Source organism: Cnephaeus nilssonii, assembly GCF_951640355.1.
Source record: "Cnephaeus nilssonii genome assembly, chromosome: 1".
Taxonomy (NCBI): Eukaryota; Metazoa; Chordata; class Mammalia; order Chiroptera; family Vespertilionidae; genus Cnephaeus; species Cnephaeus nilssonii.
In genome coordinates this window covers 35,960,732-35,988,078 of record NC_137072.1, presented here as the reverse complement: position 1 = coordinate 35,988,078, position 27,347 = coordinate 35,960,732, and the positions used below count along the sequence as shown (strand labels likewise).

Sequence of the window (27,347 nt, the reverse complement as noted above, 5' to 3'; positions counted from 1 at the left end):
GTCTAATTAGCATATTATGCCTTTATTATTATAGACTAGAGGCCTGATGCACGAAATTCGTGCAAGGGGCTTGGCCCTCGCAGCCGTGGCGGCTTGCCTCGGCCCTCGCAGTCGTGGCTTCATCTGGAAGGTCATCTGGAAGGACATCCGGAAGGTTGTTCGGCTGTCCAGTCTAATTAGCATATTACACTTCTATTATTATAGATAGGCATATGTCCCTAAAGAACATATTGCTAATTTTACGTATTTTGGAACTTTATATAAATGGTATTATGTGTGTGTATGTATATATTCACAAATTTAGTGAGTAAAATATTTTAGTAAAATTAAAACTCACAAATTTATTTGCATTTAAAATGAACATATTTATCCTCTGCATTAGCCATCTTTTGCTGTGTAACAAACAACTGCTAAATTTCAGTGGTGTACCACTATGAGCATTTAATTCTAGCTGACAGGTTTGGCAGTTTCTATTTTCATTTGATTCTTCAAATCTGTTTTCTTTTTTATTCATAGTTTCCATTTTATATTATATTTGGAAGCTGTTCTTTTTTAAATACATTTTATTGATTTTTTACAGAGAGGAAGGGGAAGGGATAGAGAGTTAGAAACATTGATGAGAGAGAAACATTGATCAGCTGCCTCCTGCACACCCCCTACTGGGGATATGCCCCCGACCAAGGTACATGCCCTTGACCAGAATCGAACCTGGGACCCTTCAGTCCGCAGGCCGATGCTCTGTTCACTGAGCCAAACAGGTCAGGACAGCATTGCTGTTCTTTTTAAAAAAGTTTTTTTGAGTAGTCTACTTATTTCTGTTGAATTTTGCTTATTGTGCATAGTTTTACATTTTGAGCTCATTTTTATTATACCTTCATCTGTGGAAATGCTTATGAGACCTGAGTTAATACTACTTTCTCCCAGTGGGAATTTGCAATTGAGGACACTGTCAACCCAGGGCCACTTAATTTCTAGGCTTAAGATTTTCTCAATGTACAAGTAATTTGAATTTGAACTTGAAGCCTGTGTGAAGGTTGGTTTGGTTATAGATTTCCAGGGAATACTCTCTTTCCCCTCCCCAAACACAAATAAACCTATACTTGGCAGAATTTTCCTTATATATCCCTTTGGGGTATTTATTTTTTTTCATTGTTTATTACTTTTATTGAAGATCTAGTCCTTCAGGTGCCAGGCTTAATTTGCTTATCTGTAGTCTGACTTCCCATATTATATAGCATAAAGGTTTGGCTTTATCCTATGCAAACTGTTAATTCTGAAAGCCCTTCAGCATTGTCCAGTAGAATTTTCTGTAACTGGAAATACTATATATCTGTGCTAATATAGTAGCTATATCCATATTTGGAATGTTGCTAGTTTGAGAAAGAAACTATATAGCATTAATATTAATTTATTGGTATATTTAAATATAGCATTAATATTAATTTAGGAACTTAAAATGTTACCTAACTAATTAATTTAAAATTAAATGGCTACATGTGGCTAGTGGCTACAGTATTGGACAGTGCAGCTTGGTTATGAGAGATTGTTGAATGTCTCTAAGGGCAGTTGCTGGCATCATTGCATACACTCTCTGTGCTCCTATTTATTTATTTTACTTTTGTCTTTGAGTTCCTTGTGAGCTTTGCTGTGCATTTAAAAGGTTAACTCTTATATTTTATCAAGCATTTTTAGGTGCCATCTAATAAGAGGGTGTACAAACCATTTGGGCACTAAAATCTTGGAAACAGATATTTCTGATAGCTTTAGTTTTAGTTGGAAATGTTCTTATCTTGAATGATAAAAGTGGAAAAGTTCATAGTAGAATGCTAAAAGTTTCTGAAGTAGAAACTGATTAGGAAGTTAAAAATTATGAGAAATAAATATTTTGTCTTCCTTCTTATTCTACAAAGAATTTAAGTATATTAAAAGATGAAAATATTAATAAAAACATAGAGATGCCAAACCAACAACTGACCTACACTGGCCAGAGCTGAAAAAAACTCTTGATATCTTAGGAACTTCAATCCTGGAATAATTATTTATTTGGCAACTTATGATTATTGAAAGAAGGGGCACACTGCTTAGTACAAAGTGCTTTGATGTTACCATTTTGGTATTTTAAGTTTAAGATTAAAAAATCTGATCCAAACATGAATAAAAAGAAAAGTCTCTGGTCAAAGAGATTAGACTGTACAAGTGTAAGCAAACAAACTCCTGGGTCGTCTGTGAACATTTCATTTACTTTGTGTATTTGTAACAAGGGATTGCCTTCCCACGTCATCATTCAGCATGTCAACCTCATAGTTCCTGGGAGGGCAAACAACTCTAATAGACTCAGTGAAATACCATTCATAAAGAGTATTGATAGTGAGTAACTTCCATCATGTATTCTAAAACTAACATGTAGATGATAAGTTTTGGATTTTCCATATAACTTCTCATTTCCTTTGTGGTAATTGGATTACCTGGAAATGAAAATCATTTAATAGTATCTCCTGTATAGATAAAGAAGAAAGCATATGGGATAGGGGTCAGGTGATTACATGACAGCACTAGGATTGTATGCCACTGTTAATTACAGTATAGGAGCCATACTGTTCATATAGAATGGTCAGTTTGTAAATTTATACTTCCCATATATATTACATACATGAGTAAAGTGTATATATGGAGTAAGCATTATTCCTTCAAAGAATGTTATCCTAACTTTAATCTGTTTCAGAAACAGAGGTCCTTAGTATTATGCTATTTTCTTAATTGATTTAGCAAATAAAGTAACCGTCATTTCTTGTGATTGAAGGAAGCTACATATTAGGTAGCACAAGTATACTAGTACATTTTGTATCTAATCTGATCTTATCTGTGGAATTTCATATATTAGATTTGGTGAGGTATTTATGCATCCATTGGTATATTTTAATATAGCATTAATATTAGTTTATGCCTCATTTAAAAATACATTAATCAAGAAAGGAAATTTGTGAAAAATATATTTTTTTATTGATTTCAGAGAGGAAGGGAGAGGGAGAGAGAAATAGAAACATTGATTGGCCGCCTCTCGCACACCTCCTGCTGGGGATCGACCCAAAACCCAGGCATGTCCCCTGAACTATGACCTCCTGGTTCATAGGTCAATGCTCAACCACTGACTGAGCAACACTGGCTAGGCAGAAAGGAAATTTATAATGTAAATTTTAGCAAAGGGTTAAATATATTTATACTAATACAGGGTGATGCTTTATGTTATACTCAAGTGAAAAGAATAAAATACAAAATTTTGTATGTAATGTTTGTAAATTATATTTAAGAAATAGTTACAAAAAATGCCTTGAAAAGAAATATACCCCAAATGATTGGGTAAATATAGTAATATGGTGTTGTGATATAATTTTTTTTTACTTTGGTATTGTTTCCAATTTTTTAAAATCAGTGAAGCCATATTACTTTTATAGTGAGGAAAATGCCCATTTTTAGAGAAAATCTATAGCAATAACTTTGATAATCTTTATTTGGTCATGTATATAAATAATTTGTATGTAATCACAGTAAATTTAGCAGGTGTGATGTGCTATATTTACCCTAGCTGGAGTGCTTGTTTAATATTAAGACAAAAGACACCTTACTGAATTTCTGTATGGTAATTATACATTTTATTTACATTTGAGGTAACTTCTTATAGAAAAAGAAAAATAGAATGGGATCATGATGTTCTAAAGATCGATTGGCATCTATATAATAAAGAACCAGGGTCGTTAACGACCAAAGGCTTGACCAGACCGGAAGTCAATGCTGAGTTGCTGTGGCGATCCAGCACTGATTGGGGCTACTGCCGGCGCTCCGACCCAGCACTGACTGCCTAGGGGGCTGCGGATCAGGCCCGGAGAGAGGCCTGCAGAGAGAGAGGCAGGGTCTGATCCATAGCCTCTGTGACAGCCATTGATCAGAACTTGCCTCTCTTTCTCTCCTGGCCTGCCAACAGCCACGCCTCCATTTCTCTCCAGACCTCCACCAGGGCTGCTGATAAGCCCCGCTTTTCTGATCAGGCCCCGTTGATAGGTCCAGAGACACTGAATGGCATAGAAACTGACCAATCAGAACCAAATCTGGGTCAACTGAGGAGCCAATGGCTGCCTAGGAGGAGGAGCTTTTGATGCTGACTGTAGAAACTGACCAATCAGAACCAAATTGGCTGGCAGAAGAGGGCAGTTGGGGGTGAGATCAACCAGCAGGGGAGAGCAGTTAGGGGCGAGATCAGGCCAGCAGGGGAGGGCAGTTGGGGGTAACCAGGCTGGCAGGGGAGGGCACTTGGGGGTGAGATCAGGCTGGCAGGGGAGAGCAGTTGAGGGCTTGATCAGGCTGGCAGGGGAGGGCAGTTAGGGGCGATCAGGCAGGCAGGCAGAGGCAGTTAGGGGCGATCAGGCAGGTAGGCAGAGGCAGTTAGGGGCAATCAGGCAGGCAGGCCAGAGGGGTTAGGGGCAATCAGGCAGGCAGGCAGGTGAGTGGTTAGGAGCCAGTGGTCCCAGATTGTGAAAGGGGTGTCTGGCCGCCGGTGGGATCGGGCCTAAACCGGTGGTTGGACATCCCCCGTGGGGTCCCCGATTGGAGTGGGTGCAGGCTGGGCTGAGGGAACACCCTTCTGTGCACCAATTTTGTGCACCGTGCCTCTAGTTTTGTTATATTTAGACTCTCACAGTCCGGGAGCCCCACAATCAATTGCCCCCACAGAGGGAGGCCCTGTCCACCTGCCGCAGTGCCGCCGCTAGGTAGCCAGGGCCTCCCTTTTTGGGGTGATTGATCACAGGGCTCCGCCATCAATTGTCCCAAAAAGGTAGGTCCTGCCCACTTGGCCGGGTTCCGCCATGGATCGCCCCCTCAGAGGGAGGCCCCGCCCATTCGCCTCAGAATGCTGATCAGTGGCCTGGGCCTCCCTCTTTGGGGCAATTGTGGAGCCCCCCCGATTGATCGATAACCCTGCTGGCTGGTGGCCTGGTCCTCCCACTGCAGGGCGATCATGGGGTGATGGCTGGGCCCCCAACCAATTGCATTGCACTCACCTTGGCTGGCATAGTGCCAGTGGTTGTCATAGCATGGTTGTCCGGAAGGTTGTCCCAATGTTCTGCTGTTTGGTCATTCGGTCAATTTGCATGTTATGCTTTTATTATTATAGATGACACCAAGAGGTTCTTTTGGACATAGAAAATTTTATTTATTTATTATTTTTTTAATTTAATAAATCTTTATTGTTCAGATTATTACAGTTGTTCCTCTTTTTCCCCCCATAGCTCCCCTCCACCTGGTTCCCATCCCACCCTCTTCCCTTACCTCCCCCCCACTGTCCTCATCCATAGGGGTACGATTTTTGTCCAGTCTCTTCCTGCACCCTCCACACCCCTTTACCCCTGAGAGTTGTCAGTCCACTCCCTTTCTATGCCCCTGATTCTATTATATTCACCAGTTTATTCTGTACCTCAGATTTTTAATTCACTTGATTTTTAGATTTCACTTGTTGATAGATATGTATTTGTTGTTCATAATTTTTATCTTTACCTTTTTCTTCTTCTCTTCTTAGAGAATACCTTTCAGAATTTCATATAATACTGGTTTGGTGTTGATGAACTCCTTTAGCTTTTTCTTATCTATGAAGCTCTTTAGCTGACCTTCAATTCTGAATGTCAGCTTGGCTGGGTAGAGTACCCTTGGTTGTAGGTTCTTGCTATTCATCACTTTTGACTATTTCTTGCCACTCCCATCTGGCCTGCATAGTTTCTGTTGAGAAATCAGCTGACAATTGTATGGGTGCTCCCTTGTAGGTAATTAACTGCTTTTCTCTTGCTGCTTTTAATATTCTCTCTTTGTCTTTTGCTCTTGGCATTTTAATTATGATGTGTCTTGGTGTGGTCCTCTTTGGATTCCTTTTGTTTGGGGTTCTGTGCGCTTCCTGGACTTGTAAGTCTATTTCTTTCACCAGGTGGGGGAAGTTTTCAGTCATTATTTCTTCAAATAGGTTTTCAGTATCTCTCTCTCTTCTTCTGGCACCCCCATAATTCTGATGTTGGTACGCTTGAAGTTGTCCCAGAGGCTTCTTACACTATCTTCAAATTTTTGGATTCTTTTTTCTTTTAGCTTTTTCATTTGAGTGATTTTTGCTTCTTTGTATTTCAAATCTTTGACTTGATTCTTGCGTTCCTCTAGTTTGCTGTTGGGTGTCTGTATAATATTTTTTATTTCAGTCAGTGTATGTTTAATTTCTAGTTGGTCCTTTTCCATATCCTCGAGGGTCTCTCTCATATCCTCGAGGATCTCGCTAAATTTATCGGCCTTTTCTAGGAAATTCTTGAAAAACCTTATAACCGTGGTTTTGAACTCTATCTCCAGTTATTTGTTTTCCTCCATTTCTTTGGTTTTTGATCTGTTTCTTTGTCTCCCCATTTTCGCTGCTTCCCTGAGTTGGTAGGGTAGCTTTGTGTGCTAGTTGTCCTATATGGGCCAGTGGCTCAGCCTCCCTAGTTACCTGAGGTGGACATTCTTGGTACACCCCTTTGTGTGTACAGCCTTGTTGTAGTTAAGTCTTGATTGTTGTTGGTATCAGTGGGAGGAGTTGACCTCCAGGCCAATTGGCTGTGAGGATCAGCTGTGTCTACGCTGGGAGACAGACTTATTCAACTAGACTTGCCAAATTGTAAAAGCCTCTGCTCAGCTTGGATGGGGCGGAATTTCAGGGTGGAGCCTACAGCCTTGGCTTCCCGTCAGCTCCGCCCTATGAGGTTCCTGGGTCTCAGTGTCCCTCGGTACTCGCTGCAAGCACCTCTGAGAGAAAGGCGCCCTGGAGTTTCGCCCGCTGCCAAACAGTCTAGTCTCTCCCCCAATGAATCTCAATTCCCAGATTCTTGCCTGGAACTGGGGTTCAGTGCAGTTGAAACCGGGGTTCAGCGCAGTCCGGAGCTTTTGTCTCCTTCCCGCTAGGGCAATCCAGCGGCACAGTCAACAGTCGGTCCTCTGCGCCCATTCACGTGCGCGCCTCCGGAGCTCTGCCTTTCGCCGCTCCCCTGAGTTTCCGTCTTACAGTCCAGATTCCCCCAGTGTGAGCCTGGGACCCCAGGGTCTCGCTTGGAACTGGGGTTCAGTGCAGTCGGAGCTGGGGCTCAGTGCAGTCCGGAGCTTTTATCTCCTTCCCGCTAGAGAACGCCAGCCAGGCACTCAGCCACCCTGTCGTCTCCACCCGCACACGCCCGTGTCTCTGTAACTCAGGCTTTTACAGCTCCTCTGATTTTCCTTGTGGTTTTCTCTTTCCTTCTAGTTGTAGGATTCCCAGTCAGCCAGCTTTCCTGTGGTTTTGGATGATGTCCGTTTTGTCTTTTAGTTGTATTTTTGAAATTGTTGTGTGAGGCTGCAGTTTAGGTTTTTAACTATGCCGCCATCTTGGTTTCTTGGACATAGAAAGTTTTAAACTAAATTATTTTCATCTCCATTTAGAAAACTTAATTTTAAATGTCCTCACAAAATATGACTTATTTCTCTTTATTTTTTGACTAGGACATGTATTCCTCCGAGAAACCTTGGACAGCAGATTTTGGCTTAATATCTGATTGGGGCAACATACAGAGACATTTCCAGTCATGAGTAAGTGTCCTTCTTTATTTCATTTCAATGGTCTCAGGAGCATTTGCAGTGTTGTACTTAAAAAGAGAAAAAAATTGTTACTGGACAAATTGGAATTATGTGACTTCATCCAAGAGATTGGATAATCTGTTTTACCCAAGACTGTGCACTTGTCTCTATTTAAACAAGGCGATACTTTTTGTTGTTTGATTTATTTTAAGAAGTTGAATGTGGTAAGGAAATCTGTGTTAACTTCTTGGCTGATTTATGGTTCTATTATCTATAATTTTCTATTGACTAGCTATTGGAAAATGACTCATTAGAAATATGAAGGAGGGAAAATTGCAGTTGACCTTAATCAGCAGATGTTTTATTGTGTGAAATTTGATTATTGAGTAACATGGGTTAATATTATGTTCAAGTACAAAATTAAACAAACAAACAAAAAGAATAATGAAGTTCTCTTTATCAACATCTTTGATGGAACAAGGAACCAAGTCTATTCTAAAGACTTACCAAATTTGTTGTAGATTTTATCTTCTCAGTTGTATATGTAATGTTTTTTGTCATTTCTAGCCACTTCTGCTTCTGAATAGGAGAACTGGATTTTATTATTTTGTGTTAACTGTTTACTTTTAGAGAGTGAGGACAGAGTTCAGATTTTACCCTATCATAACCCTATGATAACTGATATATGACAGCTTTTTTGATTATGAAAATTTTGGGAAGGAGTGAGCATTTCTTTATTGTTATAATATTAGGGAGTTTAAAGTTCTTTACATATTATTCATATTGATTATGCAGGATGGGACAAAATGAGGTTTACAGTTCACATGGATTATAATACAATAATTAAATAACAATATAAGAATAAACTCTGTTTTGCATACTCACAACTGTAAACCTAGTTTTGCGCCATCCTGTATTTACTTTAATATTGACCAGAGTACCTTTTGTTATCAACAGTTTAAATAATTAGGCAATCCATAATAATAAAAGCACAATATGCTAATTAGACCGGACATCCTTCCGGACGTCCTTCCTTCCGGACAAAGCCGCAGCGGGAGGGGGCTACAGCAGAGGCGGCCGCGGCAGGGGCCAAGGTCCTTGCCCGAATTTTGTGCATCGGGCCTCTAGTTGATAAATAAAAACGAAGCTGTTGTTATTGTGGTATCTTGGAGTGCTTTCTACTAAGAATAATATTGCAATAAGTAGTCTTTGATGTTTTAGACTTTCCAGTGTGCACATTTTCACAGTGGTGCACTTTGGATAAACAAGGAGAGTTGCTAGATGAGTTCAAATACAGATTAAGAAAGAAGCTGCTTTTGTTATTTCAGCTCTATTCATATGCAGTTTTGTGAGAATGTTTATTTAATGCAGTGATTTTCAACTGGTGTGCTGCAAGAATTTTTAAAACATGCAATGCCTGACTGTTTAGTCAGGGGCATTGATCTCTTTTCCCTTAGAGAAATAAAAAAATTGATCTCGGAATTGGAGAATATTATACTAAGTGAAATAAGCCAGTCAATGAAAGAAAAATACCACATGATCTCACTCATTTATGGATAATAAAGAACATTATAAACTGATGAACAAAAAGATAGTTACAGAGACATTAAAGCAACAAATAGACTTTCAAATTACAGGGGGAAAGTTAGGGAGAGGGGGGGTAGATAAGAAATCAAACGAAGGACTTGTATGCATGCATATAAGCATAAACAATGGACGCAAAACTCTGGGGGGTGAGGGCATGTGTGGGTGTGGGGTGGGGGGGGTAATGGTAAGATATGTACACATATAATACCTCAATAAAAAAAAAATTGATCTCTTTTTCCTTGTCAAATAAAAAAATGATAGCCAACACAACAATAGCTATTTGGTATAAATGAATCAAAATTATACCTACTTTTTTTTTTGTCGGATCAGCAAAAAAATATAATATTGATGTGCTGCAGAATTTTAGTAATCTTACCTTATAATAGAGAAACATGCAAATTGACCGCACCTCCGCTATGCCCACGATTGGGCCGGCAGGAGGCTGGGGGCGGGACTCCAGGTGGCATATCCGCCTTTGAGAACTTCAAGATGGCGGTGCCCAGTGGCCGGGCCCATGCCGCCGCTCCCAGGGGTGCCTGAGGCGATCGGCACCCTGGGGGGCGTGGCCGGACCCATGCCGCCGCTCCCCGGGGTGCCTGGGGCGATTGGCACCCCGGGGGGCGTGGCCGGGCCCATTGGCACCCAGGGGGGCATGGCCGGACCCATGCCGCCGCTCCCGGGGGTGCCTGGGGCGATCGGCACCCCGGGGGACGTGGCCGGGCCCATCGGCACCCCGGGGGGGGGGCATAGCCGGGCCCATTCAGCTGCTCCCGGGGGTGCCTGGGGCGATCGGCACCCCGGGGGGGCGTGGCTGGGCCCATGCCGCCGCTCTGGGGGGTGCCTGGGGCGATCGGCCACCTAGGGGGGCGTGTCCGGGCCCCTCCCGCCCCTCCCGCCCCTCCCGGGGGTCCCAGGGTTGATCGGCCACCTGGGGGGGCGTGGCCCGGCCCCTCCCGCCGCTCCCGGGGGTCCCAGGGGCCGAGGCTTTCCGGGCCTTGGGCACCAGCGGGGAGCCTGCACTGATCGCAGGAAACCACTGGGGGTCGGCTCCTGTGATCGGTAGCAGGGACGCTGGGTGAGGCGAGCCCAAGGCCACCGCCCGGGGCCAAGCCCCGACCCTGAAAAAGGCAGAAGGTGGTGGCCACAGCCAAGGCCTGGGTCCCTGGTACCAGCAGAAAACTGGTGCAGGCAGCCAGGTGAATGAAGGTCTATTGCACGAATCTTCGTGCAAACGGGCTACTAGTTAGTTTATATGTGCCATGAGATGAAAAGGTTGAAAATCACTGATCTAATATAAAGTCCCAACTCTAATAAAGGTGGTGATATTAGTTCGTGAAAACTTAGAGAGAAATGTCAAGCCTTTTAACTTAAAAAATACTTACATTTTTGAAATTTAACTAAATTTTGTTTTACTTTGTAATCTTTCTTTTAAATTTCTTTATTGATTAAGGTATTACATATGTGTCCTCATCCCACCATTACCCCCTCCACTCCCCCCTCCACTCATGCCCTCACCCCCCTGTTGTCTGTGTCCATTGGTTAGGCTTATATGCATGCATACAAGTCCTTTGGTTGATCTCTCCCCCTAACCCCCACCCTCCCCTACCTTTCCTTTGAGGTTTGACAGTCTGATTGATGCTTCTCTGTCTCTGGATCTGTTTTTGTTCATCAGTTTATGTTGTTCATTATCCTATATAATAAAAGGCTAATATGCAAATGGACTGAACGGCAGAACAACCGGTCATTATGATGCGCACTGACCACCAGGGGGCAGACGTTCAATGCAGGAGCTGCCCCCTGGTGGTCAGTGCACTCCCACAGGGGCAGCGCCACTCAGCCAGAAGCTGGGCTCATGGCTGGCTAGCGCAGCGGTGGTGGCAGGAGCCTCTCCCACCTCAGTGGCAGCACTAAGGATGTCTGACTGATGGCTTAGGCCCGCTCCCCGCAGGCCTAAGCCGTCAGTTGGACATCCCCCGAGGGCTCTTAGACTGCGAGAGGGTGCAGGCCAGGCTGAGGGACACACCCCGCCTCCCAGCGCAGGAATTTTGTGCACCAGGCCTCTAGTATTCCATAAATGAGTGAAATGTGATACTCATCTTTCTCTGACTGGCTTATTTCACTTAGCATCGTGGTCGGCAAACTGCGGCTTGCGAGCCACATGCGGCTCTTTGGCCCCTTGAGTGTGGCTCTTCCACAAAATATCACGGCCTGGGCAAATCTATTTTGAAGAAGTGGTGTTAGAAGAAGTTTAAGTTTAAAAAATTTGGCTCTCAAAAGAAATTTCAGTCGTTGTACTGTTGATATTTATCTCTGTTGACTAATGAGTTTGCCAACCACTGACTTAGCATAATGCTCTCCAGTTCCATCCATGCTGTTGCAAATGATAAGAATTCCTTCTTTTTACCACAGCATAGTATTCCATTGTGTAGATGTACCACAGTTTTTTAATCCACTCATCTGCTGATGGACACTTAGGCTGTTTCCAAATCTTAAGCTATGGTGAATTGTGCTGCTATGAACATAGGGGTGCATATATCCTTTCTGATTGGTGTTTCTAGCTTCTTGGGATATATTCCTAGAAGTGTAATCTTAATGTTCTGTTAGTATCACTGTTCCATATGGTGACTTCTTTGAAGACAGGTGCCACGTGTCTTTACTTTCTGAGTCTCAGTGTCTAACAATGTCTTGTACACAGCTGCCCCTAAGAACTCAGAGCCCCATTATTATATGTAAATTACAATGGCTATATTTCATTTGCAAGATTTTTTAGTTTGTTTGTTAATCCTCCCCTGAGGATATTTTTCCATTTATTTTAGATAGAGTGAAAGGGAGGAAGAGGGATAGGGAGAGAGAAATATAGATGTGAGAGAAACATCAATTGGTTGCCTCCACACACCCTGGCCAGGGCTGGGAATTGGTGATTGAACCTGTAACCCAGGTACGTGCCCTTGATTGGGAATTGAATTGAACCTGACACCCTTTGGTGCATGGGACTAATGCCATAACAAATGTCCCACACTGTCCAGGGCTGTGAGATTTTTTATTTTTTATTTTTTTATATCCACTAGTTGTTTTCTCACCTCTGCTTTTTTTTTTTTAATTTCTGGTTCTTTTTTATTTCTTTATCTCATTGTGAGTCTTTTACATGTTTATTTTAAAGTCTTTTTTAGATCACTGGATTATTTTTAAATTTTTTGTCCAGTGAATTTATGTTATGGTTGTTGATATTGTTGGTGTTTTCTTTATGTTCTGTAGTTTTTCAGGCACTTTCTGATGAGAATTCTTTTTCTTTCTCTTTTGTTTCTCTCGCTCCCTCTATCTCTTTTTGTGATTTTTCCCTGCTGGTCTAGCAGATTTATAGTTGCCTCTTGTCTGGCTTTGGTGTTCCCAGATCGGAATCTGGTCTTATGTTAGTAGATCAGAGCCCTGGCCCATAGTGACCTTGAGGATATCACAGACTTAGTCACTGAGTCATCTGGCATTAGGTCAGCAGCATCCCAAACTGTAGCTTCAGTGCAGTTAGCAGAAGACTTTTTCAGTCTGTTTCATAATCAAGAAGTGGCACCCTGTCCCTGGTTTTAACCTAAGAGCTTGGCTACTACCCTGCTTTACATGGAATCTTCATATTTACAATTACCCTATAGAATCAACTTCCTGTTGATTTTCCTGCTTTGGGGCTCAGAGCCCAAGACGCCTCCTGGCTTCAGCTTGGCTCACACTTTGTGTTCCTGTTAGATTTTTTATCCATAGAGATGTTTAACATGTTTTGGGATGTAGGTATGTTGGTGATTTGTTTTTATATTTTATCTGGAATTTTTCTGTTTGTTGCAAAGACAGGGGAGCCACAAAGAATGAACAATGCCATTGGTATTAAAATAAGCCCTAAAGCCCTGGCCGGTGTGGCTCAGTGGTCAAAGCGTCCAACTGAGAACTGAAGGGTCTTGGGTTTGATTCCTAGTCAAGGGCATGTACCTGGGTTTTGGGTTCGCTCCCACCCCCAGGTTGGGACGTTTGCTGGAGGCAACCGTCGATGTGTCTCCCTCGCATCGATTTTTCTCTCTCTGTCTCTCTTCTCCCTCCCTCCTTTACACTCTCTCTGAAAACCAATGGAAGAAATATATTCTCTGGTGATGATTAACAAATCAACAAAAAAAAGCCCAAAGTCCTCCCTTCACATTTAAGATTTTTTTTCACATTTAAGATTAAAAGAAAAAAATCAGTTTCTGCTTAGTTTCCTAGTTCCTAGAGTTCCTCTCTGTCATCCTTGTACCACTCTGCTGGTTAGGTGAGCCACATTGCACTTCCTCTCCATAGCACTCTGCTTGCCTCATTCTGCTACCTATCATACTATATTAAAATCACCTGCTTATTCATTCTTATCTAATCTATAAATTCTTGAGGGCACAATTTTATTCCTAGTGCTAAACACTATTCCTGGCTCTTAATGGTGTTCAATAAATAGTGCATAGATTTGGGTGTTTCTAACTAATGTCCTTAGTATGTGGTAGTTATTCTACATATTTTAAAGTAAAATTTGAGCTATCTCCCTGAAGAAACAGACGCAGAGATAGAGGGAGACAGAGAGGGAGAGAGAAGGAGAGAGAGAGAGAGGAGTGTAACAGGATGAAGCATTCCAAGTAGGTGGAGCAGTGTGAGAGATATATGAAGGTTTGACTACTGGTAGTTGTTACCAAGTAGTTGAACATTCTGGAGATTAGAGATAGGAAAGGCCAGGCCACATACATTCCAGGAAGTTTGGAATTTATCTTGTAGGGCTTAAGGAACTATTTAAGGATTTCAATCAGGAAAGCACTTCAAGGTTTCATTCTGGAAAAATTACTCTGACAAGTAGACATTTTTGTTAGATGTAAACTAAAAAGATCAGTTATAAGCAGTTTTTGCCTTTTCTAGCTTTGTTGTTAGTTTTCAGCTCTTTTCAGTCTTCCTTTGAAATAGACTTTGAGTTCTCTTTCTTGTTCTTGCCAAGTTGCTGATTTTGCCTAGTGATATAAGTCATCCTTGAGTGGACTATTCAGGGTGAGGGGATGTTGTGGTGGTTACGTTATGCTGCAGTTTCCAGGGAGTGGGAACTGAATTTATCAGGAACTGTTTTTGAAAAAGAAATATTGGAGAAGCTAATTTACATTCCCACCAACAGTTTTGAGGGTTTCCTTTTTCGCCATATCCTCTCCAATCCTTGTTATTTCTTGTCTCTGATAATAGCCATTCAAACCAGTGTGAGGTGATGTCTTTGTGGTTTTGTTTTCTTTTACCTGAAGTTATTGATATTGAACACCTTATGTGCCATTGGCCATCTGTATATCTTCTTTGAAAAAATGTCTATTTAGATCCCCTGTCCATTTTTTAATTGAAAAAATTTTTGTTTGCTATTGGTTGTATGAGTTTCTTAGATATTTTGAATATTAACTTCTTATTGGATTTATGATTTACAAATATTTTCTCCCATTTGTTGATGGTTTCCTTTGCTATACAGAGCTTTTTGGTTTGATGTAGTCCCACTTATTTATATTTACTTTTGTTGCCTTTGCCTTTGGAGTCAGTTCTAAAAAATCAATGCCAGGATCAATGTCAAGGAGCTTACCACGTATGTTTTCTTTTGGAGTTTTATGGTTTCATATCTTACATACAAATCTTTAATACATTTTAATTTTTGTATATGGTATAAGATAATGGTCTAATGTCATTATTTTGCATGCGACTGGCCAGTTTTCTCAATACCATTTATTGAAGAGACTGTCTTTTCCTCATTGTATATTCTTGGCTCCTTTTTTATAAATTAATTGAGCATATATGTATGGATTTATCTAGGGCCTTTCTATTCCATTCCATTGATCTATGATAGATAAATGGATAAATAAGATGTCGTATATACATACAAAATAGAATACTATTCAGCCATAAAAAATAAAATCTTGCCATTTGCTTCAACATGAATGGACTTTAAGGTATTATGAAAAGTGAAATACGTCAGACCGAGAAAGACAGATCCTGTATGATTTCACTTTATTTAAAATGAAAAACAAACAAACAAACAAAACAAAACTTATAGATTTGTAGTTTTCAGAGAGGAAGGAGGTTGTATGGGTGAAATGGATGAAGGGGATCAATTATATGGTGACAGGTGGTAACTGGACTTGTTGCGATGATCACTTTGTAGTATATACAAAGGCCAAATTATTATGTTTTTTAATAATTATGTAATATAATGTTATATAACAGTTTTCCCTCAATTAAAAATTTATATTGATTATATGTTGAAATGATAATACTTTGGATAGATTGAGTAAAATATATTAAAAGTAAAAAAAAAAAAGAAGTTCTAAAAAAATATTAGAGAAGCAATATTTAAAAATTAGAAAGAGCCCTGGCTGGGCGGCTCAGTTGGTTGGAGCGTTGTCTGTAAACCAAAAGGTTGCGGGTTTGATTGCTGGTCAGGGCACATACCTAGGTTGGGGCATGTATAGAAAGTAACTGAACTATGTTTCTCCCTCACATGGATCTTTCTCTCTCTCTCTCTCTCCCCCTGTTTTTTTGAAAATCAGTAAAAAAAACAACAACATATCTTAGGTTGAGGTTTATAAAAACAACAACAGGAAGATACATCATTAATGTCTAGATAGAATTTCCAAATCAAGATTTGGGTGATAATGGTGGGTAACTAAAATTTTTCAGTATTTTTCTATAGAGTAGAAGAAAGTTTGGATATTTGTATGTTTTGGGGGATTTATCTCTGCAGGATTTCCTAACCCTTCCCATGTCATGAACTGCTTAGGACAGTGATGGGCAACCTTTTGAGCTTGGTGTGTCAAACTTCGCCAAAAAACTGAGCATAACTCGGGTAGTGTGTCACTTTGAGGAAAAAACATTATTTCGCAAATGTTTCATCCTCAGGAGCAGCAAATGTTTCATCCTCGGCATGCGGCCGCCTCAGCGGCTGCGTGTCATGAGAAATGGCTACGCGTGTCAGTGCTGACACGCGTGTCATAGGTTCGCCATCACTGGCTTAGGACATGGTTGTATTTGTACAGCACAGCATGTGGGATAAACTGATGGAGCTGTTTGAAGCTTGGAGTCGACTGGTGTTGACACCTCAGGCAAAGCTGCCCTTTGTGCCTAACTACCTTGACCACAGAGGGGATCACTTTCTCCACACACCCTGAAACACTAGTTGGGATGCCTCAACTATAAGGTCTAGAGAATTTGTTAAATGCTTTAGGATGTTTTTCAGCTTTTAGTCTAGATCTTTATAAATTCTGAAGCTGAATATTTGTTTTATGAAAACGTATTATATGATGCTACTATGATGTGGTCATTTCATTGTGAATTGTTAACTTTATTATAATTTACAAAAAGCCTTTTGATTTTCATTCTTTAATTTCTTGTTTTTTCTGTATTTGCATATTTTGCAATGCTTAGCATTTATCAGAAATATTCAGAATTCTGTTTTACTAGGTGGTGCTATGATGTATTTAAAGCATGGCTGTAATTAGAAGTGGACCTCTTAGGTCTTTAATGGAGAAAACAACAAGAGTAGTTAATGTAATGCCAGACCATATCTAGGTGATCATTTTGGTGGAATATGTTTTTAAAAAGCCCCCCAAAAGCACCAAAAACCAAAAGTGATTATTTAGGTTACTACTTAATTTTCTTTTCCCAAATTTTATTTATTTATTTATTTTTAATATATATATTTTTATTGATTATGGAGAGGAAGGGAGGAGAGAGAGAGAGAAACATCAATGATGAGAGAGAGTCATTGATTGGCTGCCTCCTGCACGACCCTACTGGGGATGTGCCCGCAACCAAGGTACATGCCCTTGACCGGAATCGAACCCGGGACCTTTCAGTCCGCAGGGCGACGCTCTCTCCACTGAGCCAAACCGGCCAGGGCGTTTTCCCAAGTTTTAATTTAAAAGAAAGTAAGGCCTATTTGCTCTATTTTAAAATTTTAATCTTTACTTAAAGGAAGTTTTGTTCTGTAACTAATTACATGACACATTTCCTAAGAGAGCCTTTCTGGATGTTAATTCTCTTCTTACTGGGCACTTCAGGAGGAAATCTATTACGTTGGTGTTTGATCCTGCCCTTTGGCCTAAATAATGGAGTGAGTGTTTTGAGGTCACTTCTGGGTATGAAATGTTTCTCATTGATCTGAGGAAAAAGTAATGGCATTGGATAATTTGGAATGTAGTGTATTTATAGCTTCCCAATAGAGGAGGAATAAATATCTTCATCCACTGTAGTAGTAGACTAAGTTCATACTGAAGTGAAGAACAATTTGTTTTAATATTTGCTATAGCACTCAATGTTGTAAATAATTGAATAGATTGCTAAATCCTTTAATGGTGGTTGAAGGAGTCTTCTGCGTCTTCCTAAATAGAAAAATCTCCCAACAAGTTATACAACATTTTCCCTAAGTATGGGCTAAAACTTCTGTCTAGGACGATAGCTTATTTATATCTATCTATCTATCTATCTATCTATCTATCTATCTATCTATTCTGTTTTATTGAATAATTTTGTACCTCAGAAGTTGGCAGAAATTAAAGAAAATTTAAGTTGAATTAATTGTGTTTTAAATACTAGTGTATCTGCATTTAACAGAATCTTTAAAGAAACCCTCCTGTGAATTATAACAAATATTCATTTGTTAGGATTCATCTATGTTTGATAAATTTAGATTTTGGAATATAAAGTTTTAAATGTCAACCGTTCTTAAAATGAATATATAATCAGTGATTCTTAATGGGGGAGGTGAATTTGGAAATATATGTAGACTTTTTGGTTGTCATAGTTATTAGGGGAGCCTATTGCCTTTTTGTGGGCAGGGACCAGGAGAGTGCATAACAGTCTCTGTTGAGAAACACTGTGTATAGCCTATCATAGTGATGGGCAACCTTTTTTTTTTTTTATTGAGGTATTATATGTGTACATATCTTACCATTGCCCCCCCCCCCCCCCACGATGGGCAACCTTTTGAGCTTGGTGTGTCAAACTTCGCCAAAAAACTGAGCATAACTCGGGTAGTGTGTCACTTTGAGGAAAAAACATTATTTCGCAAATGTTTCATCCTTGGCATGCGGCCGCCTCAGCAGCTGCGTGTCATCAGAAATGGCTACGCGTGTCAGTGCTGACACGCGTGTCATAGGTTCGCCATCACTGGATCAGAATCATGGCAGCAGTAAAATGTGGGTAAGGTGATAAAGAATGTCAGCAAAAATTGCTTCTCAGAAAATTTACTAGATCAATTTTCATTGTGTTAATATTGATAATTTAAAATGGGATATACTTTATTTTTAGCTAATTTATCTTCTTTTTGACCACTTACTGCAGAAAAGTGAATAATTCTTAGTTTGATACTATGGGGAATTAAATGTGAATTTAATGAAGCATTTCTTATAGAGTATATTCAGTTATAGTATTTTAAGTTCTTGTTAGGAGATGATTTGCATTATTTTACATATTTTGTTTCATATTTTTCAAAATGACAAGAAAATTTGTGAAAATAGTACCCAAAATTTTTTCCCATATGCATTTTACCCTGATTTACCAATTGTTTGTATTTTGTCTGTTTAATTTTCTCCTCCTCTCCCCTCCCCTCTCCTCCCCTCTCCTTCTCTCTCCTCCCCTCCCCTCCTCTCCCCTCTCCCTTGCACACACACATACACCCCTACCCATATCTATATATCTATATCTATATATATGAAATTGATTTGCAATTAAACAAAACAATTTCTGTGAAAATCTAGTTTCCTTTTATTAAAAGTCATTTAAATTCTTTGTACAAATGTAAATTACTGTAGAATTAGAATTTCAGTAAAGCTTCTAAATTACTTTTGCTAGCTATATCTTAAAATTTCAAACCATTTACCTAATATTATTATGCTATTATTCAAAAGCCACATTATTTATATAGCTTTTTTGTAGGCCTGTCATTGACATTTTTCTTTTAGATCTACAATATATTGCATAATATAGATAAACTTGGAATATAAATTAACATTAATTAAAATTTTTAGTATAACACGAACCATGAACCGCTTTATTATAGTTTTAAGATACACTATTCTTATTGGGAACATTTAAAAATTCCATTCTGAGAGAAGAAGTTGTCCAGTGGCAGTCTTCTTCAAGTTCCTGGAATCCCAGAGATCTGGGTTAGCTTTGCCGCTAACTTGCCACGTTATGTATGTGGCTTGACTTCTTTAACATATCCCTCTTATGTTCTAACAAATGCAAAGTAAGGTAGAATTATGTTTTCTTAACTATAATTTAAAAGAAATTTGAGCACTAGCTGGTTTGGCTCAGTGGATAGAGCGTCAGCCTGTGGACTGAAGGGTCCCAGATTAATTGTGGGCTCAATCCCAAGTAGGGGGTGAGTAGGAGGCCTCCAATCGATGATTCTCTCTCATCATTGATGTTTCTATCTTTCCCTTCCTCTCTGAAATCAATAAAAATATATTTAAAAAAAAAGAAATTTGAAAAAACAAACATGTATTAAGTTTTTATGTAAACCTAACAATAGTTGGTCTTGTGTATTTTTCTTAGGCAATAATTTTCTATTATTTATATGATATATAGATGTAGATGAAGTGCAATGTGTTCTATATTAGGAAACTAGGAACTAGGTATCCTACCTAATAATAAGGGATATGCAAATTGACCATACCTTTGCTACACCCACAAGCCACGCCCACCAGGAAACCATCACAGGGACGTTAGGGTGCGGCGGAGCCCAAGGCCGGGAAAGCCTCGGGTGGAGGCTTTCCCAGCCTTGGGCACCAGCTGGACGCCTGCACGGATCACAGGCAATGACCAGGGGGTCGGCTCCTAAGATCCTTAGCAGGGACGCTGGGTGCGGCCGAGCTCAAGGCCGGGAAAGCCTCGGGCGGAGGCTTTCCTGGCCTTGGGCACCAGCGGGGAGCCTGCACGGATAGCAGGCAACCACTGGGGGTCAGCTCCTACGATCCTTAGCAGGGACGCTGGGGTGCAGCAGAGCCCAAGGCCGCCGCCCGGGGCCAAGCCCCGACCCTGAAAAAGGCAGAAGGCGGTAGTCACAGCCAAGGCCTGGGTCCCCGGTGCCGGCAGAAAACTTGTGCAGGCAGCCATGTGAATGAAGGTCTATTGCACGAATCTTCGTGCAAACGGGCTGCTAGTTATTAATATTGGAAGAACACTGTAAATTCGTTACTTATGATAATTATGGCACAACAAAATTTAAATTTGATTTTCAAACGTGCTTAAATTTATTTTAACTATAGTAGCACAAGTTTCTATCCTAAATGATTGATTTGGACTGTTAAGATGTCTTTCATTGGCATGCTTTATTATCAGAAATCTTGTTTCTGGTGGTAGAAGCAACCTAAAAGCTATATAAAAGAGGGTTTCCTTACTTCTAACTAAGGGGAAACTTCATTGCTATTAGAGTCTCTCCTTTGGGTAAGGAAAGATGCTGTCTTTGTCCAGACATGGAAGCAGTGGGGCCATTGTGATTTTATAAGAAAATCAACCTTAGACCTTTTTTAGGAATTTGTACCTATATTCTATAGTTATATGTACCTGTATGTATGGGGAACTTTGCCCAGGAAGAAAAACCCACCCCAGCTTTCTATATACTCAAACTCAGTTTATTAAAATGAACTTGTATCAAAATGATTCCTCACTAAAAGTATCTCTGCACTTAAGAAGGCTACTTAAAATGTTTTATTTGTGTTATGAAAGTAGAGTCATTACTCTATTTTCCTTAAAATGTCATATAAAAAGTGTTAGCCATCAGAGCTTTTAGTTTTACTGGAAAATATCTATATGCTTTTCAGGCTCAGTGCTGAGCTGCATTCTGATGAAAAAAACAATATCTACTTCTGTAGTTTTTCTTCTTAAGTCATTTTTTTTTCTTTGATTAATGTGTATCTGCTCAGCAGGTAAAATTATAACTCTGATATGAAATTCTATCTGTTCTTCCCAACCAGTCTAATTTTATTCTTTCAGTAGGATCAATTCTTTATTTTATTTTTTAAATTTCTAAATATGTATTTTGAAAACATACATATTTTTTATTTTGGGACCATTTGAGCCTAGGTTGCATTTACCATACTCCTCCTCTCTCTATTTTGTATTTCAGTGTGTTGTTCTAAAGAACAGGATATTCTCTTACATAACTACAGTAAAACTATTAAATAGATAAGTTATGTTTATCTAGTCTATGGTCCTTTTCCCACTGTTGAGTTTCCCCAGTAATGTCCTTTGGTCCGGCCAGTGTCGCTCAGTAGTTGAGCATGGACCTATGAACCAGGAGGTCACAGTTTGATTCCCGGTCAGGGCACATACCTGGGTTTTGAGCTTGATCCCCAGAAGGGAGTGTGCAGGAGGCAGCCAGTCAATGATTCTCTCTCATCATTAATGTTTCTATCTCTTGCTCCCTCTCCCTTGTTCTCTGAAATCAATAGAAATATATATTTTTACAACAAATGTCCTTTAGAGCAGTTTTGCCCCTCTAGGACAGGATCCGGCTGAGTGATGTTCACACATTGCATTTACTTGTCAAGGTTATTCAGTCTCCTCTAATCTCAAACAATTACTCAGAGTTTTTGTTGTTTGTTGGTTTTTTATCTTTCCTGATGTGTTTTTGAAGAATGCAGACTAGTTCTTTTATAGAGTAGCCCTCAGGTTAGGATCCTCTAACGAGGTCTGTCCTACTGTGTGTGATTTGTTTGGGGGAGCATACCTTCAGGAAGTTCATCTGGAAAAGAAAGGAAGACTACATGGTAATCTCTAGATTTCCTTCCCATTAGTTCTTTAACAGAAAAACTTCCCACTTCTTCTTGAATTGAAATAAGATTGAAATCTCTTACATAAGAACAGTATTTATTGTTCGGCTTTGCTAGTTTTTGTTTTGCTTTTATTGCAAAAGCTTGAGAAAAAATGGCAATGAAATCTAGAATATGAGATGACTTTGAAAGGAGAAATTTGGCTTTTATCAAGAGAAATTTCTTTTTGCACGATTCCTATTTTGAATTATTTTGACAAAAATCTCAAATGTTGATGAACAAATACTATGAAGGTAAAGGTCTATATATGCAGATCTTCATATGTAAATTGAGATTGCTTCACTAAAGATTAGCCTTTATCATAACCTGGTGCCTCTTTGTCTTTGTTCTAGTAAATTTTCTTTAGCTAAAAAATAGGAAGTGAACGTATCAAGGTTTTGATTATCATTAGCTTTTAGAAATTTATGGGTTATATTATATTTTAACTAGAGGCCCAGTGCATGAAATTTGTGCACTCAGGGGGGAGGGCATCAGCCTGGCCTGCACCCTCTCACAGCCTGGGAGCTTTCGGGGGATGTCCAACTGATGGCTTAGGCCCGCTCCCCCTGGAATGTCAGTCGGACATTCTTAGTGCTGCTGTGAAGGCGGGAGAGGCTTCCTCCACTGCTGCTGCGCTCACCAGCCATGAGCTCGGCTTCTGGTTAAGCGGCACTCCCCCTGTGGGAGCGCATTGACCACTAGGGGGCAGATCCTACATTGAGCGTCTGCCCCCTGGTGGTCAGTGCGCATCATAGCAATGAGTCGGTCTGCTGTTTGGTTGATTTGCATATTAGCCTTTTAATATATAGGATGTAAAACATCAGGATACTTACCATCCATAGTTATGTCTCTTAAAAGTTTAATAATTGTAAGGTGTATTGAAAGCTAGAAAATTGATTTGAAATATTATGCAAAGTATAAGAGATTGAAATATTGTTTTATAGACAAGTCTGAGACACATGATGCTATAAATTAATTTCCTAAAATGTTTTAAGAGTGATACTTGAGTCTGATTTTAAAACATTTAAAGAAAGAGATTATATGATTTTGAATAAATAATAATTTTTTAAATCCTCACCTGATGATATGTTTCTGTTGATTTTAGAGAGAGAGGAAGGGGGGCGGGGAGGAAAAGAGGAAGGGAAAGAGAGAGAAACCATTGATGTGAGAAACATTGAACAGTTGTCTCCTGCCTGCACCCCAACAGAGGACCTCACCCGCAACTTACTTATGTGCCCTGACCAGGAATCCAACCCACAATCCTTTTGGTTCCTGGGACAATGCTCTAACCAACTGAGCCATCCAGCAGGGGCTGATTTCATTTTTGTACAAACAGATACGTTATGAGTACCTCCGTGTATACTTCTGCTGTGTTGGTCTTTGGGGATATAGATAAAAACAAGACAGACATGGCTCTTGGCCTCATTTAGAACATACTACTATTGGGAAATCTTAATACTGCACAAGTAGCACAGTATTATTATAACAAAAAGGGAAATACAGGGTTTTCAGGAGCAAGGGAACTGATCTGCAGAGAGGGCAGGAAGGACCACCATTAGGAAATCATTCCAGCCGAGTCCTGGCTAAGTGAAGAAGAAGAAGAGGGAGAGGGTTCTAAGCAGGGGAATAACATGTGTGAAGACCTGGAGTTAAGAGGTTGAGATTAAGATGAAGAAATTAAGGAAAATTCATTGGTTGAGAAATAGGTGGTTGGAGGAGATTAAGTTTATAATTTTGGTTTAGTTAAACACTCTACTGTTTCCTCCATTTTATACATAATTTTACCCAACTCATCTAAACTAATCTAGTCCCTTCATCTTTCCCAAACTCCTTCTATTGTTGTTTTAAAAGTATAACCATAATTTTAAAATAAGCACACTTTGATATTGGGGGGAAAAAGTCATTGTAACCCCACTATATTAGAGCAACCATTTGCTTTTTTGCGTATGACCCTCTGGTATCGCTCAAATAATATATATTTTATATAATTGAATTCATAGTGTATATGAAATTTTATATTTAGATTTATAACATTGAATTGTGCTTAGACAATTACATTTCTTTTTTTAATAATTAGAATGCATAATTATTATATTACTTAAAGGTAATGATGCATCATTTCCCTATATTTTGGTTATTTCAATTTTTTTAAATTATTAAAATATATTTTTATTAATTTCCAAGAGGAAGAGAGAGGGGGAGAGAGAGATAGAAACCTGACTGTGTACTTTGACCAGGAATCGAACCTTGACCTCTTGGTTCATAGCTCAAAGCTCAACTACTGAGCAGTGCTGGTTGGGCTAGGGTGGTTCAATTAAAAAAAAAATACTTGCAGAATGAATATCACTGGTGAATTTGCCCTTTATCTTTTTATTATTTATTCATGGATTTGAGAGAGAGAGAGAGAGAGAGAGAGAGAGAAACATTGATTTCTTGTTCCACTTATTTATGCATTCATTGGCGATTCTTTTATGTGCCCTGACCGGGCATCAAACCCACAACCTTGGCAGAATCCTCTTACCAACTGAGTTCCCTGGCCAGGGCTGTCCTTTAAAATAACAATAACAAAAAAAACACAAACAAAACCAGAATTAATTCCTTAGGATAGGTTTATAGTATGGAAATGTTTTTGCCTATCTTTCTTAAAAGGGTATGAGCATGGGTCCTAGAAGCAATCCCACTCAGATACTGAGGGACAGTTGGGTTAACTTTTGGGGGAATAAAAAATTATTTGCAGATTTTCAACTGCCTGAGGATTGACTCGCCTAACCTCCCACATTAAGGTCAACTGTGCTATGTATGGCCTTTAATTCACACTAATTTTTCACTTAAGGGTATATTCTCCTGTCATCCTATACTTACTTGGAGGAGTCATCTCAATTGTAATTCATTAATTAATTTTGTATGTGTTTAATGCCAGTTTCTCATGGTAGAATGGAAGGAGGTTGATCACCCTTGTTATAACCTTCAACTGGCATTGTACCTATTAGGTACCTACTAAGCATTGTACATACTAAGTGCTTAATACATTTTGAATGGATGAACTGAACCTGATTTCATTGTCTTATCATACTCAGTAATCAATACACTAAGAATTTCTAGATACTGTGAAGATACATTGGGATAATATATTTTTATTTCCCATGTTTGTGAAGCATATTTTGCACATATTTATAACAGTTTCCACTGAGCTGCAGAGTTGAGAGGTTTCTTGCTTGTTTTTTTCTAAGCAAAATGAATTGCCTTTTGGTAAAATATTTTTTTAAAACTGGTTTTGAAAGAACTGCTAACTTAATTACATCAATACAGGTACTTTTGTTCATAAACACTAACATCTAATATGCTTTGAGATTATGTGAAAGAAGGATAATGTCATCCATAAACACATACTCTGTGGTTCTTTCCACAACTTACAATTTCAGGACATTTAACCTTCATATCTTCTTGTGTTTGGTTTTAGTTTTTTTCTGTGAAAAAAATTCTATGAGGGTAGTTGATTACCTTTTGACAGTGTTAACTTTTAAATACCCACTATGAATTATTAGGAATTACTGTACAAGCAGCTGAACATTATTGGAAGAGAAAATAGTATAGCTTTTAGGTAGAAAAAATGTATAACATTTTTTTAGTAACAAACGTATGATGTATTTTATATTGATGAGTTTGTAGAGATTGATTTTCAAAATTCCACAAAAAAGTGGAATTATATCCCACCCTTACAATTTAAGAAGAATGCCAAAGAAATTAAGTATATTAACTGATTTATTAACCCAAGAGGGGACCAGTCAGAAAGAAGTGAGTTTATAGTTTAATATTCAGTAATCTTTTCTATTTTCAGGCCAGCTGACATCTGCAATATTTACATATTATTTGTGTCACAAGAAGTGTGGCCTCTCACATATTTTTCTTCTCATTTATCTACATGTCTTGAAAAAAGATGACAGCAGTTTTATTCTGAAACATATTTCCAGGAAGTCCAAACAAGTTTTCTGAAAAGTGGTTAGAAAAAAATCTAAATTGATGCCAAGAATGAGAAGATGTTGGGATGTTATTCATATGCTCAAAAAGTTTTTGTAGATGCAGAGCACAATGCAAGTACCATTGTCTGTGTTGATTGTATAAAAAAAGATGATGATGAAATATTTTAAAATGTGAAAAATGCATACACTCCAAAAGAGTATGCATAATAATACTCCATTTTAAAAAAAATCAGCAAAAAAGTACATGGATAAGTCTAAAAGGTTGTTAGAGCCTAAGAGAAATTTTTATTTTCTTTTGAATAAGGGACAATTGAGTTAACTTTGGGGGAAACAAAAGTTGATATATTTTTGAATACTTATTTTCTATAGTAAACATGCATTATTTTGTAATAAGGAAAACTATTAAAGATATATATTGACAAAAAGAAAAATATATACTTTTTAGATTAGTTTGTATTTCTTTAAGATTCTAGGAAGTTAAGAGTTGGATTGAATTATCTATAACTTTTTTTGTTATGAATGGTAGTATGATTTTGCTTTAAAATAATACTGATTCTCTTGGCCTTTACACTTAGGGCTAATCAGGATGCTTAGTGAACTTGTTCATGGTTTTATTAAATGAATGAGAGAAGGAATACAAATGAGATTAAATTCAATCTAGTTCTTTCCTTCTTTTTTTTCTCCCCTTCTTCCCTCCCCCTTCCATCCTCCCTCCCCCAATCTCACTCCCTCCCTCCTTCCCTTCTCCCCTCCTTCCCTCCCTCCCTCCCTCCCTCCCTCCCTCCCTCCCTCCCTCCCTCCCTCCCTCCCTCCTTCCCTCTTTCTTTTTTGGAGCATGAGTAATGGTGGGAAAAGATTTTCTTTCTTAACCTAGTTGATTTTCTTCCTTTACCTAGCTGTTTGTTCATATAAGTCCTGTTATTGATCCCTTTTCATCTGAAAGAAGTTCTTTCTGCTTCCTATTTTCATTTGGAGAAAGGAGAATGGTCTAAGTTGGAATGTCCAATTAGGTGGACAATAGGGAATGCTTATATTCCTGGCCTATTGCATTTCTCTCTCTGTTGTCTCATTCCTGTTCTTTTATAGATATTCTCCTTTGTGTTCTTCTACTTTGGGAATGCTGAGTTTGGAAGTGATAGGGACAAAAAGTAAGTCAGCAGTTTTGGGGTTAGCCAGAAGTTAGTGGTTTTGGGGTGGCCATGTATAATAAAAATAGAAAAATGTAGGAAACAAGATTAAGTTAAGAATTATCTGTTTAAAAAAGAATTAGATCCCAAGTATTGTCAGCATCTACGAATAATCCCTTCCACTTTAGGAAATACTCCACTTTCCCATTCACCACACA

The 27,347-nt window shown here is 39.1% G+C and overlaps 1 protein-coding gene and 1 long non-coding RNA gene across 2 annotated transcripts in view; one reads left to right on the top strand and one right to left on the bottom strand.

Moving 5' to 3' along the window:
- Positions 1 to 27,347, top strand: part of USP6NL (USP6 N-terminal like) — a 203,581-nt gene that overhangs the window by 13,096 nt on the left and 163,138 nt on the right. Inside the window, exon 2 of the mRNA XM_079768777.1 lies at positions 7,534 to 7,620. Within this exon, the coding sequence (XP_079624903.1) occupies positions 7,617 to 7,620 (4 nt within the window). The 5' untranslated portion in view covers positions 7,534 to 7,616. The remainder of the gene's footprint in view (positions 1 to 7,533; positions 7,621 to 27,347) is intronic.
- On the bottom strand, positions 15,756 to 24,264 carry LOC307101019. The gene is made up of 3 exons (XR_013813629.1): positions 22,607 to 24,264; positions 18,190 to 18,896; positions 15,756 to 18,113 (listed from the first exon to the last, which is right to left on the bottom strand). It is a non-coding gene; the product is annotated as an uncharacterized lncRNA (long non-coding RNA).